Source organism: Haliaeetus albicilla, chromosome 2, assembly GCF_947461875.1.
Source record: "Haliaeetus albicilla chromosome 2, bHalAlb1.1, whole genome shotgun sequence".
Taxonomy (NCBI): Eukaryota; Metazoa; Chordata; class Aves; order Accipitriformes; family Accipitridae; genus Haliaeetus; species Haliaeetus albicilla.
In genome coordinates this window covers 74,304,438-74,320,241 of record NC_091484.1, presented here as the reverse complement: position 1 = coordinate 74,320,241, position 15,804 = coordinate 74,304,438, and the positions used below count along the sequence as shown (strand labels likewise).

General features: G+C 39.4%; 1 protein-coding gene across 7 annotated transcripts in view; it reads left to right on the top strand.

Annotated features, from left to right (window-relative positions):
• Positions 1–11,756, top strand: part of SCN5A (sodium voltage-gated channel alpha subunit 5) — a 216,362-nt gene extending 204,606 nt beyond the window's left edge. For 6 of the 7 annotated variants that reach the window (XM_069778259.1, XM_069778258.1, XM_069778255.1 and 3 more), the window contains 5 exons: positions 4,369–4,422; positions 6,385–6,526; positions 7,222–7,322; positions 7,812–8,082; positions 9,691–11,756. In XM_069778259.1, coding sequence (XP_069634360.1) covers positions 4,369–4,422; positions 6,385–6,526; positions 7,222–7,322; positions 7,812–8,082; positions 9,691–10,925 — 1,803 coding nt within the window. In that variant the 3' untranslated portion in view covers positions 10,926–11,756. Of the gene's footprint in view, positions 1–4,368; positions 4,423–6,384; positions 6,527–7,217; positions 7,323–7,811; positions 8,083–9,690 lie in introns of all 7 variants that reach the window. The other variant, XM_069778256.1, reaches the window with a different exon arrangement.
• Positions 11,757–15,804: the final 4,048 nt, after the last annotated feature.

The following is a 15,804-nucleotide window of genomic DNA, read 5'->3' as shown; positions in this document are numbered from 1 at the left end:
TTAGGGGATTGATTTTAACTTTCATCCTGCACCTGGAGCTCTTACATCTGCTGCTAGCGACAGTCTTAGGCAATAAAGCATGAAGATGACAGCCACAGAGAAGGGACCCAAACATCTGGATCTCCTTTGCCAGACTCCAGCTGAGGAGTGTTGGTTACAGGTGCTCCTTGCCAAATATCCTCCGTATGGGGTCGCATTTCATGAGCAAACTACCGTAGGAATTGCAGGGGATCAGTTAACAGTCAGCTTTCCTAAAGAGACAGACACATCCAGGCATCTTTGCGCACACTGAGACAGCACGTAGCAATGATGAAATAAGCCTTTTGGTTACAATCCTCCAGGATCCAAAATATGAGCTTTTAAGTGGGACTTGTCTTTTGACTGTTGACATTTTCAGCTGCTGCAACACACTCTTTAAGTGACTTTAAAGTTACCATTGGATGCCTGAATGTGTCTGAAAATTCAAATGGAAATATGTAGAACAAATCTGTCAGTCTAATGTTCTGTCTTCACTTCTACAGCATCCTTGAAAGAAATGAGAAGTTGCTACTATGGAATCCTTAAGACTTACTACTATCCAGAGGCAAACTTTCTGACAATGTAGTTGAGAACTGTGTGAAACTTTCCCAAAATATTCTTTCCTATTTTCCTACCTTGTTTAGGATCCATCCTGTTGTTCTGAAGATGCTACTTTGAATTAATGAGTCTGAGAAAACATTCATGTGAAGTGGACAGTCAAGTTTCAAGCTTCTCCAACTAACAAACAGGCTGTCTCAAAACAGATTACTAAAATAGGAGGTAGTCTCTGCTCACTCTACAAGCAAGAGAAATGCCTCATTCACAGGGAGGAAAAGATCTTCATTATCGCGACTTTTTAATTTGCAAGAAGGATGTTTCACTCTTCTGGGGATTTAACACCCTTAACACCCTAATCTGTTAGGAAAAAAATTATTGCTACAACCCAATGCTTCAGTAATGCTTTTCCTATATTCCCAGAATTGCTTTGCAGATTGTAGCACCTATGTTCTATAAATCTGTATTTGAGCTAAACAAAGAAACATCTTAAATTTCCAGTAGGCGTTTTGCATTTCCCTTGCAGAATCCTTCCTTTCACATTATGATCACGACAGATTTTTTTGCAACGTATCTTGAAGTTTCAGCAACCTATTGAAGAACACCAAGAAAACAAGTGGTCTCTCATGCAGCATCTGGCTTGCTTGGAAAAGTTCTCCTTAGACAGGAAAAGACTTACATCTAATATGTCCTACAACTCTTTGTCACTCTGGGACTCCAGATAAGGAATGGGAAGATAACAGAAGCACTCCTAGACCAGTACAGCAATCAGGAGCTGTAGAGTTAAATCATGCCCTCATGCCAGGTTCGAAGTCATGACCGAGCTCGTAAATCAGCTACAAAATGGTCATGAGACAGCGGCGTGTGTCTAAAGTTACTGAGTTACACGATCTCTTGGCCTTCTGTAAACTGTAATACTGGATTTTACTTTCACAGTGGATGCAAAATGTGCAAAAAATCCGTGCTTCTGAACAAACCATAAATTGGTGCGCCTGAGTAGATTTCTCTGTATGCCCAAAGATCAGGAGTAAGTGGTATTTCCATGAGGAATTCCTGGTGGAAATTCAAGGAAAGCAGAGGCAGTGCCCTTGGAGCCTGCATAGCCCAGCACAGTGCAAACCTCTGGAATGCTCTGGTGGGTCCAGTGCTTGGGGGTGTCCTTGCCAGTAAATCATCTTAATGCAAAATAAACATAGAACAAATGTTTGGTATAAAATTGCTGTTATGATGAAGTTGAACAAACTGACAAATTCAACAGAAAAGCCAGCAGATAGTGAGTTATCCTAGCCAACTTAAATATATGTAGTTTGGCTGTACTGTTGGTGGCTGTGGTTTAGCTTTCAGAAGTTTCTCTTGCCAATAGTAATGCTTAAAGAAGCATTTCAGAAATGCAAAGACCAGTATTTCTGCCATCAGAAGCAGACATTTTTATTGCACTATTGCAGTCCTTTTCTAGACACACACCCCCCTTGCAGATTTAATGCTTTGTTTTATTTTAAGGCACCATTTGGTTATACAATAAATGGTTTGAGGGCAGCTAGTGCCATCCCACCTATTCTCCTCCCCACTAATTTACTGCATTGCAACTCTAACCACCAGTCAAATAACAAAATGTAATCCCATCCCAAGATGAGTTTATCGGTAGATAATCTCATCACATGACAGTTTCAGTAGAAAATGGTGTTTCTCTGGATAGCTTCCAGACAGGATAATATCACAAACACTCCCATGAAGATATTGTCACTTCCTTATCCAGAGTGTAAGTGGTTACTAATTCCAGATAAATAATTTCTTTCCCCAGTGTTATATTTCTTCCATTCTCAGTATCTTTTACCCTCTGCAGATGAAGTGTCTAGGGAAGCTTTCCAGAAGCCTTATGGATTTTTAATTCTCTTACTTCTGGACAACTGGGAAAAGCAGAAAATCACAGTACTTCATTCTCTTAATATTTATTTTTGTCAGATCACTTCATCGTCTGTTATCACTATAAACCACTGCGCCTTGCAGTAGAGTCTCTCGTGTCTGTGGTACACATTGAGGGGTAAAATAGCTACTCAAGAGAAAAGATTTCCTCCCAAGTGGGAGAAAAGTACAGGCTAAGATCATATAATTTTGTGACACAGGGAAAGGATTTCTTGTTTCATCCTGTCCACCCTTCTTGAACGGCACTTTGAGCTGGAAGCTGCAAGCAACTGTAATGACACTAGAAAATCTTTCATCAGAATAGAAAGAGAAAAGCAAAAAAGGAAAATATTAGAACAGTCGAGGAGGATCAGCATGACAGGTTCAAATAATTATTTGTTTCAATAAAAGTGCTGATTTTTCCTGTAAACACTTTACATCCAAAGTGTTTTTTAACACAGTACCATGGAATAGATTTTCCAAAGGGTTCTGATTTGGGGGATTTAATCTCTTTCAACCAATAGATAAAAATGAATGTAACCTTTCAAACATTATTTTATATATACTTTCATGAGAAATACGGTTGACCTCTTGTACAACATTTTCCTTTGGCTCAGCAGCCTTCAGAGGGAAATGGGAAGGCAGTGTAACCTCCAGGATTTAATTTAATAATAGAGAGTGTATAATGGAGCATTTCTAAAACCGCTGGATGTACCCAGCTCAACACAAATGCCTGGGTTTCTCCTGGGAACCACTGGCCAAGTTCCTGTTAGCATTATCTGGAATTGTGTGCCTACACACCAGGAGAAAATTCAACCTAAGTGTCAGTAGGATGCAAAAAAATATTGGGCCTGGATCTGTCATGCATGCTAGTGTAAATCTGTTTAAATAAATAAATCTAAAAATGCCTCATTATCTGCTCACACTGATTTTAAATCCAGTGAAAATCTAAACGGGTCAGAAGTCAAATGAGAAACAATCCCAGAGAACTAAAAAAAGTCAATGTGGCTTAGGCCAGAGTCAGACCTAATGCCAGGCATGTTTGGCATCAGGCTGTGTCTAATTAAGAGGTATATATTGAGAGCAAAGAGTCATGTTTTTGCTACAGAATAGTAAAAAAATCACTTCTACATGTTTCTCCTAGGAGAGTTGTGACTGCCCTTTCTCCATTGCACGTTCCAGAAAGAGGCACTGACTTCTGTGGAATCCCTCCTTGTTTAAACAATTAAGAAAAAAAAAAGTAAAATTTTTTAAAAATTAAAAAAAAAAATCTGAACAGTAAAGCAGATTGAATTTCCAGGGCCAGGCTCACAGCAGGTGTTGATAGCCTTTGCGCCTTTCAAGTCAGCTGTGATTTATGCGACTCCCTGGGCTTTGACACTGCCTTGATTTACCCTGTTTTAAAAAAGGGCAGAATCCAAGCTTCAGTGGGATCCTACAACATAGTCACTGCCCATCAGTCTGAACAAGCAATATGGATGGCATCCAGCTCACCTGGTCCGAGACTTGTGCAGGATAGCACTCTGAGTTGTCCTGTGTAGCCATATCTCTTCATTACTTGAAATTCTGAAGGTCAAAGCTTCCAAAGATTTAATTGCCATGTTTTCTCTCCTTTTTAAAATCTTTTTTAAAAACCTCTGTTTTATCACTGAAAGTGCAGAAAATCAGAAAACGTGAATGAGAGAATCCAGGAGAAAACCATTCTGTAATGATTTTAAATATCTAAATGAACACGAATTCATAGATACATATTGCTTTAAAAGAGAGGCAATTCATTAACTGTGAAAAACACGTTCAACATTGCATTTTTGAAAACTCATCACAGAGATTATATCATTTCAAGATATACTTATTTAATATGCTTAATTATATATTTTGGGGGGTTTTTTTCAGGCCACATTTAAAGGTTGGATGGATATTATGTATGCAGCAGTGGATTCACGAGAGGTAGGTCACTACAAGGAAATGAATCACTTCCTTTTCCATTGACATTTGCAGCATGCATGATGTTTAACAACAAAAAAAATACACAGAGGTTGCCAGTCCTTGCCTTACCCTGGTTGAGACAGTTGCAGACCTTCATTTTTTGCAGCTGCTACTGAAGCATCACGATCCTGAGATTAAAACAAATGTAGCCCTCAGTTCTACACAACTGATTTTTCTATTAGTATTGCAAAACTCCCAGCACAGAGAGGTGCCTCCAGGGTGAGAGTGAGTCTACCGAAACCCTAAATTGTCCTCTCTGTTTCTTCCACTCTCCCAGTTGACTCCCATGTTTTCCAAGGCTCTAACTTCTGCTAATAGACCCTCTCTAAAAGCACTGGGATAAATTACATTCCCCTGTAACGGACATACTCAACCCTCCCTGTATCTTCACCTTGGTCAAGTTTCTCTGCAACCAGCAGCTCCATCCAAGAAGGGCTGGGAGGTCTCCTGGCAGGGAAAGAGGCTGGTGTGAGCTTCCAGCTCTGGCTTGAGATGTGCTGGAGCTCTGAGTGCTGGGGACTGCCCAGTTCTTACTTGTATCCTGTTCAGCTTTCAGGTTTCCTAAAAAGAAAAAAAAAAAAAAAAAAGGCATTTCACTTGCTACATCACATGTGGTTTGTTTATTTTTTATGGAAGGACCTGTTGTCTCCTTTCCCTCTTTTAATAATATTAAAGAAACAAGATTACACTTACTGTTAATTTTTGAGATAGTTATCTGGTACTGGGAATTTGACAGGCTGAATTGAGTAAAAGGGAGTCGAGCCCTAAATGGAGGAATAAGCGGTGGAAAAGCCTCATGGCATCATAGAGGCAGAGAATTACCTTTGCATAGCATAGCTCATGATGTTGATTTATTCTTGTACTACATGTACACGTGTGTGTATCCTCCCTTCTGCTGAATGAAACACATGGGTTACACGTGAGAAAATACGACGTTTAGGGAAATGCGAGCTTCTGGCTTCTTGGTGAGATACCTGGAGCTGACGAGGCAAACTTGAGCATTTTTGCCAAATGTAGTACGTGTGATTTGAGGCTATCAGACTGTGTTGCTCAGTTCTTCAGCAAGAGAAATTCTTCATTTCCACCCTTCATAAATGAAAAATTGTACTTCTAAATACAGTGTTCTTCAGTAGCGTTTAATTATACTTTCGCTTTTTATAAGTAACATTAGTTCATATAAGATTGGGTATAATCAGGAGATTGATTCTCTTCCCCTTCTGGGTTCAGACTGAGAACATTTTATAGGATTTATTCTGAAGTTGCGCTTTCTGGAGCAGTGTGATCGCTATGGCAGTGTTATGAAATGTAGCTGAAATGACCATGGCATTGCAGATGCCAGTAGAATCATAGAATCATTTAGGTTGGAAAAGACTTTAAGATCATCGAGTCCAACCATAAACCTAATACTGCCAAGTCCACCACAAAACCACGTCCCTACGTGCCACATCCACACGTCTTTTAAATACCTACAGGGATGGCAACTCAGCCACTTCCCCGGGCAGCCTGTTCCAATGCTTGACAACCCTTTCGGTGAGGAAATTTTTCCTAATATCCAAACTAAACCTTCCCTGGTGCAAGATTGTCTGATCATGATCAGGCAGACACCTTCGAGACACAGTCCTTATTATTCTCTGAATTGCTATCCTTCCCCCTAAATCTTCATCAATTTAAATTTGCTTGTTTGACCATTTTTGAATATTTTAAAAATATTATTATTAATTCTCATACTAGAACAATTACACATAATAAGATAGTAAACTTCAAACAGAGACCGAGGAGTGCTGACTCTGCTAGTGGGAGTTACACTGTTTTTCCTGTTTCATAATCTCTATTGCCAATGGACAGTTCTCTTTTTAACTGCATTAATATTTTGATATGTGCAGAAATGGTGTCATTTTCACATTTTCCCTTTTCCCTTTGCAGTGTGAGGAGCAGCCTGAATGGGAATGTAATTTGTACATGTACCTGTACTTTGTGATTTTCATCATCTTCGGGTCTTTCTTCACATTGAACCTCTTCATTGGTGTCATCATTGACAATTTTAACCAACAAAAGAAAAAGATAAGTAGTGCATATGCTACACATCACCTTGTGATTGCTGCAGAGACCAGGGCAAGGGATAGATTTAAAAGCAGTTCTTTTGCCACATTACCCTTGAGATTAGCATTGACAGAACAGCCGCAGAAACCACTTTTACAAAAGCACAGCTGTAGCAGCCCCTAATGTCCCCATAGGATGAGCATCCTGAAAATACAGGCTGGGGGATTATATTCCCCACAGAAAGCAGTGAAGCAGCTCCATGCGGACGGGATCTCTGGCACAAACTCTGCCGCAGGGGCACAGACCACCGTGGTGTCCCCCATGCACAAACAGCTCAACCCAGTCTCCTCAACCCATCACCCCCCTGCCCCAAGGTCCAGGCAGGGTCACGGAGGAGCAGCCTGGCCTGAGAGCTGTGTTTCTCACTGCTTTGTAGGGTCTAAACAAAGGGCTGAGTTTCTTATATTTTGTCCTCTCGCCCTGGACCTTCCTCGAGTGCAGACAGAATCGGAGTCTTGCTCCTCCTCGGTTGCCCGCACTGCTCCGTCTCCTGCCCTTTGCCTCCATGCGATAAGCAGCTCCTTGCACTGCATCTCAACAAGCCCTCCTTAGATATTTTGATGAAAGCTACATGAAATAAGAAAATAGAAGAAGAAGATGCAGCCCTGAACTGTTTTTTTTCCATCAAAAGTAATAGCTTTTTTCTCACCCTATACTTAGGTGGCCAGGACATCTTTATGACAGAAGAACAGAAAAAGTATTATAATGCAATGAAAAAACTAGGATCTAAGAAACCTCAAAAGCCAATCCCAAGGCCACTGGTAAGGATGGCATAATTCGGTTGAACTTTGTGTAATAGCTGAACATTTAATAAAATAAATGCAATTCAACTTCCCGGTGTAGGAGGGTTGATCACTCCCAGATGAAAGCCACTTAGTATTTACATGGTTTGATTTTGGACAATATTTGCAAGTCCAGTGACCTGTGGTACAAAATTCCCACTGTTCTGCAATATTGACTAAAAGTCCAATTTACGTATGCATTTACATAAGCCAGTGGCCACATGCCTGTATTGAATGAAGTCATGGCCCCAGTCCAGGGTCTTTTTTCAGTAGTTTCAAGAAGCATTAGGAGTAAATGGGTTTGAAAACTATCATACAACCATTTGTCATCATCTCTAAGTTCATGAAGTTCCAATCAGAAACAGTATACTGTCTATTTTCCTCTACTTTCTGATCAATCAGGAGACAATGATGTCATCATTTTGGCATGGTTCAAATTTCCTAACTAAATCTTCTCCTTTCCTCCAGAACAAATACCAAGGTTTTATTTTCGATGTCGTCTCAAAACAAGCCTTTGATGTCTCTATCATGATTCTCATCTGCCTTAACATGGTTACCATGATGGTGGAAACGGATGACCAAAGTCAAGAAAAAGTGAACATCCTCCATAAAATCAACATGCTTTTTGTTGCCATCTTCACTGGGGAGTGCATTATCAAAATGCTGGCTTTGCGACACTACTACTTCACCAATGGCTGGAACATATTTGACTTTGTCGTCGTGATTCTGTCTATCGTAGGTAGGTGAACCTAGATTTTCACCCAAACTCCAAAGTTAAAAAGGCAGACGTGAAATTAATTAGACAAAGTTAAAGGCTTTGTGCAATAATATACACTTCCAACTCAGAGAATTGGATCCTAAGCATTTTTTTTAATATGTAATGATAATATAACATAATACTACCAAACAATAACTTGTGTGATCAGCAAAATGATGTAGTTTATCATACCACCGTATTGGTTTTAATATACGCTTAATGGTTCATGGTGATAAAACATGGTCCAGAACTGGCACCATACACTTAACCCTGGTTCTGTGTAACAGCCAAAGACAGAGAAGTAAAAAAGTCACACGAAAAGGGCACATGTGAATTGCTATTGTTTTACTATTTCCTTTTTATTACAACAGTATGAAATAGTCCTTCAGGGCAGGTTTGGGCAGGTGCAGTGAGTCTGGCTGTTCTCAGCCCTGTTGTCACTAGAGCTCCACACCCTCAGATCCCTCCACACCCTCATGATCAACTGATCCAGTGAGCAGAAGGAACTCAGAAATTCAGCTCTTCCAAATAAAATTTCCATTTTGAAGGAGGGAATAGGTGAATGAAAAAGTGTCACTTTAGGAAAACAGAGCCATCTGCTCATTCACTGATGTTCCTGTTGCTCTAAACTCTCTCTGGTGGACTGGGGAACCTGCAAGATCCCAATGCAGCACATCTCTGGTGCCCAGAGAGCAGCCGGTCTTTTGGGGGCCTTGGACCACCTGTATTTCACAGATTTGGGTCACTCAGGGAACATCACTACCATGCAGCTGTCATCAGAGCCTTGATGTTCTGGATATGCCCATAGCAGCCAGTTAACCACAGCAATCACGTTGGTCATAGTGCTGCCCCATGATCAACCAGGTCATCCCAGTGTCGGAAGACTCGGGCCATGCCAGTGAACCATCTCCCAGGCTGGGCTGGGAGACACGAGCTCAGCACAGCTCAGTGCAGCCAGGGACTGTTGGCATCAATCCAGACCAAGCTGCTGTGTTTCTGCAAGAAAAGTTTAGCTAGAGGGATGCAAGCTCATTTCCTTACTAGTACAATCTTAGCCCTTAGTTCCCTGCCAGCCCATCAGGGAAGCTGGGACAATTAATAAGCAAACAAGCAACCAAGTTCATTTCCAGTAGAAACCTGCACTGTTCTGGTGGTGGCTCAGCAAACAGGCCCAGCACACCAGCGTTTCAGTCAGCTGACTTGCTAACAGTTTACAGACAAAAATATTGTTGTATCAGAAAAATTCTGACCAGCTTCACTCAGGATAAAATTCTCAGGTGGGTCGTGGCCCAAAGCTGCAGATATCTGTGTCCTATCTGAGTTGGTCCTGGTTTCTCATTCCCAATAGACAAGCTTTCCCTTAATAAAACTGCAGCTACCATTGACAACTTTGCTCATAGGCTCAACAAAGTTTGAATGTATTAAATGGGCATGAAAACGTTAACGACAATGCCATTCCCTTTACTGTGGGTCTTCCAGTCTGAGGAACTTTTCATTGATTTTGTCCATAATCCTGACTGATTGCTTTAAAGGGAAGCCTGGGATTATTTCCCATGTACTAACTCGCTGTTTGTCTCTTTCCTTTTCAAGGCACTGTACTTTCTGACATCATCCAGAAATATTTCTTCTCTCCCACACTCTTCAGAGTCATTCGCTTGGCTCGGATTGGCCGGATCCTAAGACTCATCCGGGGAGCCAAAGGAATTCGAACTCTCCTGTTTGCCTTAATGATGTCTCTACCTGCTCTATTCAACATTGGCCTCTTGCTTTTTCTGGTCATGTTCATTTATGCCATTTTTGGCATGGCTAACTTTGCCTATGTTAAGAAGGAGCATGGGATTGATGACATGTTCAACTTCCAGACCTTTGCTAACAGCATGCTCTGTCTCTTCCAAATCACAACGTCAGCTGGCTGGGATGGTCTTCTCAACCCTATTTTAAACACTGGACCACCGTATTGCGACCCAAACCTTCCGAATGCAAATGGTTCAAAGGGAGACTGCGGAAGCCCTGCTGTAGGGATTTTATTCTTTGTTACTTATATCATTATATCATTTCTCATTGTTGTAAACATGTATATAGCCATTATTTTAGAGAACTTCAGTGTAGCCACTGAGGAAAGTACAGAGCCTCTAAGCGAGGATGATTTTGATATGTTCTATGAAATCTGGGAGAAGTTTGACCCCGAAGCCACTCAGTTTATTGAGTATTCTGCACTTTCAGACTTTGCAGACGCGCTGTCAGAACCTTTGCGTATAGCGAAACCAAACAAAATCAAACTCATAGCAATGGACTTGCCCATGGTCAGTGGAGATAGGATCCATTGCTTGGATATTTTGTTTGCTTTTACAAAAAGGGTGCTAGGAGAATCCGGAGAGATGGATGCCCTTAAAATACAGATGGAAGAAAAGTTCATGGCAGCGAATCCATCTAAAATCTCTTACGAACCAATTACAACAACTCTCAGACGGAAACAAGAAGAGGTCTCCGCCATCATCATCCAGCGGGCCTACAGGAGACATTTGTTTCGGCGCTCCATGAAGCAAGCATCTTACCTGTACCGGCACAGAACTTTTGATGGCAGCATCCTCGAGGATGATGCACCCGAGAAGGAGGGTCTTATTGCGTTCATGATGAACGAAAACTACGGCAGGCCAATAGACAAATCAGAAACTCTGTCCTCCACATCTTTCCCTCCATCCTACGACAGCGTCACCAGAGGTACGAGTGATAATCTCCAGCTGAAGATGACGGACTCGAGCAAAAGCGATGAGGCTATAGATTGTCTTCTCTCACCAGACAAGGATAAAGAATCAATTGTTTAAATGTTTGTTTAGAATGCTTTAAAATATTGTTTACAGAATGTAATGCTGTAACTACACAATGATTGAAGCAGCCTTCTTATTAAAAATTAGTTGCAAAAGAAACAATGGAGTTTTTACCCTTAACTACAGGAGTCTAATAAGACATATAACCTTTGACCCTGCTCTTTTTGACTTGGCTCAATATTTATATTTATATGCACAGGAAGAATCTTTGCAGGGTCATAGCTGTTATATCAATGGTGTGAATAAGAATATGCTAGACTGTAAAACAGTAAACACAGTGTATATCTATCCACAGATAAAGCCTGGCTGTATACATTCATTTAAGGTCTTACTCATATTAGTGTGTTTACTTATGGCGATGTATGACCTTGCATTCTAAAAAGAAAAAAAAAATATCACAGCTGCTGTAGCAAAATGTAACACTTACTGTATATGTTGTGAATGGTCTTTCATAAATTTATTATATTTGATATTTTTTTACTTAAAAAAAAAATATGTCTCTTTTTCCATGGAGATTAATGATCCTCACACTCTTCATGATGAACTCTGAGTCAAGGTAATAGGAACTTGCGGGATCCCCATCGTTCGAAGAGGAAAGTTGTTGCAAAGTAAACTATCAAATTAGCAACATTTTAACTGTTTATATACGCTAAGCCCTCCCTCTTGGGACTTGCAACTGCTCATCAGCAGAAATACAAAAAAAAAACAAACCAGAGAAGGAAATGATGTCAAAATAATGAGAGAAATGGCTTGTTCTATCCTTCAGGAAACTAGACAGTAATGGATTCTGTTTGTAAAACTGTTAATAAAAGCACTAATTTTTTAGTATGTTTCAAGAATCTGCTTTGAATACTGCCAACTCGCCATAGAAGTAGTGCATCACATTTGTGTGTAGCGCTCCAAAGCACCATCTATGCTGGCAAAGTTTCTGTTAAGGTAGTGGGATAGGTCACGTTTTCCCCAGGAACACTGAGCTAAGCAGCCTTATTGGAAACTCTGTGCATCAACATTACTCCAAAACCACTACTACTGCTATGAATAAAACCAATGCCAATTGGACCATGCAGAACGGCTGTGGCAGTGTGTTCAGGAAGGTGGGAGGGGAATCACCTCTGGATCTGTATGTAAATTTTGAGGTTTTGAAGCCTTTCTACTCAGTGTCCATCTTTCATTTTCTCAGACGGTACAGTTAGATTACTGGGGAAGGACAAGAAATACAGGAACCCATGAAAAGAATCTACTAGAAAATAGATATATCCTCATTCCTGTAGGCAAAGTAATATTTGCAGTTGATGTGTCCATCAGCTTCAGGCCAAAGAAAAGACAACGGGGTGAAAGGTGGATGTGTGGCTGTAGAAAAGTATTAGAGGTTTTACGTGCTAACATAGATTATTATTTATTATTAAACTTTCAGCCTCGATAGAATGTGAGAAAGTATTTATGGAATATAGAGACAAGTCCATCATTCAGACAAGTTCTTTCTTTTTCACCTTCAGACTGATTGTACTTGGGTTTGGTTGGATTTCATGGAAAATCTTGAGATTTCTGTAACGAGCCATTGCACTTTAAGGAAGAGTAATTGTGCTTTTCACCTTGGAGAAGCAAAGATACCAAGAATGTATTTAGGGTGTATTGTCATTAACATTTAGTTACATCCCAGGTTGTAAAGGAGTCAAAATCCACATGGGGTTGGCAACAAGTATTAAAGCAACGTGTTACAGTCAAGTTTATCTATGGCCATTGTTATCTGTCCTCTAAACAAGTCAGAATATGTAAAGACAACATGTCAAAAGGATGACAATGTATCTGTGTAAATAATATATATTCTCTCCATTCATTGAGAGGTGTCTCAGGCATTCACTTGAGAGTGGTCTATCGGTTAATTCAGAGGATTTGCCATCAGGATTCCTGGGGTCTATTCCTGATTCTTACTACACGATTTTTAGGCAAATAATTTAACCTATCTGTGCCTCAGTTTACCCATCTGTAAAATGGGGATAATAATACTTACCTACCTCACAAGGGTGTTGTAAGACTTTCTGGTTGCAAAGTGCTATAAGGGAATGAAACGTACTATATAAGTATTATTATAATCATGCTCTCTTGCCCTTTTAACCACATGTCTATGGTGTATAACATAGGGCTGTTCCTCTGGGCATTTTGTTGCCTTTAAATCTTGTATGTAATTAGATTCTAACTTAAGGGAACTACTCTTTGTTCCTTAAAGTGAATACACTCTTTATTCCTTCCTCCCTCCCCACTCCTAACCCCCTCCCCCCCAAAAAAACAAAATTGCTCAAGGCTTCTCAAATTAGGGAAACTTTATACAGATTCCCTGTGTATTTATGCTGTAATGTTATTCTAACTGTACATATCACCCAGAAAGAGTATGCGATTTTTATATTTATATGCATATATATATATACACACATACGTATATCTATACATATACATGTATCTTGTGAGTTTATAGAGTGGCTGACACTCAGAGGACACGACTTACTGATTAAAATGTTTTCTTCTCAATGGGATTTATTGATCATTAGCAACGAGCTGCTGCCTATAATGAAATCGTTTAATTAGAAAATAGTACATTCATTACTTGCTGAACAAGCATTTATTGGCTGACAACTGGTAAAATTATTTTCCTTTCAAAGCTTTAGAATAAAAAAAGAGGGGAAAAATACTAAGAAAAAGGAGCATTTCTTACGTGATTCTTTCACGTACAATGTAAACTGTTGAAAACCCAAGGAAAAAACCAGTCTGCACTCAGCAGTGTGGTGTTGGTCATGCTGTTTCAAAAATATTTTAATTATTTGCAACTTGTATTAAAAAATATTCAACTGATATTCTTATTAAGAGTCAGGCCCAGTAAAGAACAGGATGTAATGGGACAATTAGCTGGTCACTGATTATATTAGAGAAGAGCTCTTCCTCTGGTCATTTCACCCTTGTGTTGAATATTTTATTGTCATTGCTGTGAGACCCTACAGTACTGATGCAATTACAAATGATTCTGTCTTCTACCCAAAATCTGTAAAAAAACCCATAATGCAAAAAAATCTGAAAGAGGGTCTTAACCATAGATGTTTACAGTGCAACTTTCTAAAACTGAATTGTAAATTACTTTCAAAACCTTTGTAACTGGAAGGTTGGTTTTCTATTGTTTTGTGGCACATTTCTTTAGACCTGAAGAGGGAAAGGTATCTTTGTATGGTATGCAGAATTCCCCTCAAAAACTTCAAATAACCTCACTTGCAGATCTTTATTAATGGAGATGCCAATCCGAATCTAGCAATGATACAACCTCCCAGTGCAGTGATTTAGTTAAAGACACTAACTCAATAGTTGGCCCACACTGTCTATAAGCATGGTGAGTGCTACCATTTTTTCTGTTGATTTGTTCAATAAAGGCTACCACACGAATCACTCAAGCTATGAAAAGAGCAAGGAAAATATCAGCCAATATCATAGGACATATTAAGCTGTTTGTACCTGGAAAAATTCAAGTTTATTATGTTTCTTTATTAAATAAATAAGGATAACAAATATTTCCTGTGCCTTTTTTTTTGTTGTTGTTATTTTATCAAAATTTATATTATTATTTCTCTGACTCTTTTTCAGCACATTTGTTTGGGAAATGCATGGTGACTTTTGTTAGAAGGCTTGTCAGTGAAAACCCCTCTAGTTCATCATGCATTGTAAGGCTAACTACAGGGCATTAAAGGCTTGAGCCAAAGCTTGTGGAAATCAGTGGAGAATTTCTGGGTACTTCAGATCCAAAAGCTTCTCTTCAGAGTAATTTATAGGATAAGCCCAGCATTGATATTTCGCCCCATCCTGCCCTGTAGAATTAGCTGGAGGAGGAAGGGGTTTACTGGAAACATGGGATCCCACCTGGAGATTAAAAAAAAAATATATATATAAGATTTTCTTAATGCTAATATTCATGTCCTTCCAGTTTAATTATATTGATTTGCATTTTGATTATTATTATGTTAGTTATATGTAAAAATTTGTACTAAACAAAGAGTGACATCCTTCCCAATGCATGCAGGCCTTAATCCTGGAAGGAGCTTCAGAAGGGACACAGATGTCCCTTGGTTGTTATCAGCATTGATTGAATCAGCCTTATATTCACCCAGGCTAGCACCAATTTGGTTACCCTGTTTCAGTGCTCTAATTTCTATTTAAACATGGCAGGTTCCTAATCATATTAAAACAGAACAAAATTGAGGTGGTTTAAATGGCAATGAAAAAGTCCACTCAGTCCTTTGAATTAGTTTAATAGAATCACTTTATAATCATGTTTTACATTAACCTGGGGCAGTCTGACTTGTGGAAAAGACTTTTTTTTAAATAAACTTTTGCTAAAATGTGTCATATGCTAATATGACTTCTGAGTAATTGTGTATATAGTCTGTCTGAAAAATTTTCAGCAAGATATTTTTGGCTGGAAGGAACAGTTTGCTGAAATGAGAACACTCTGTGGAGACACATCAGGTTAGTTAAGGAAATTCCTTAGAATTTGTGGTCAAACTTCCCATGGGAAGGAAATTAAGGGTCATAATCCCTACTATGAAAATTTCCGTGCCTGGATTTTTACCAGAACCACCTAACTCCTATACATGTGTTCCCATCACTGTGCTAGGGGCTGCTTTGGGTTACAGGACTCTATTTTCATGCAGATCTTGGTGGAGTTTCTAAAGGCTTTCAGATTTTCCATTTTTCAGGATGAAATTTAAAAAAAAATTTGCCAAAGGGATTTCTTGTTTTCCAACCCTAGCAAGGAATGTGGAGGACTGGGTCCTCAGTAAATGCAAATTTTTATAGGGTTTTTTTTTTTTTAATCTGTCAAATTACGTTGATTTTACAA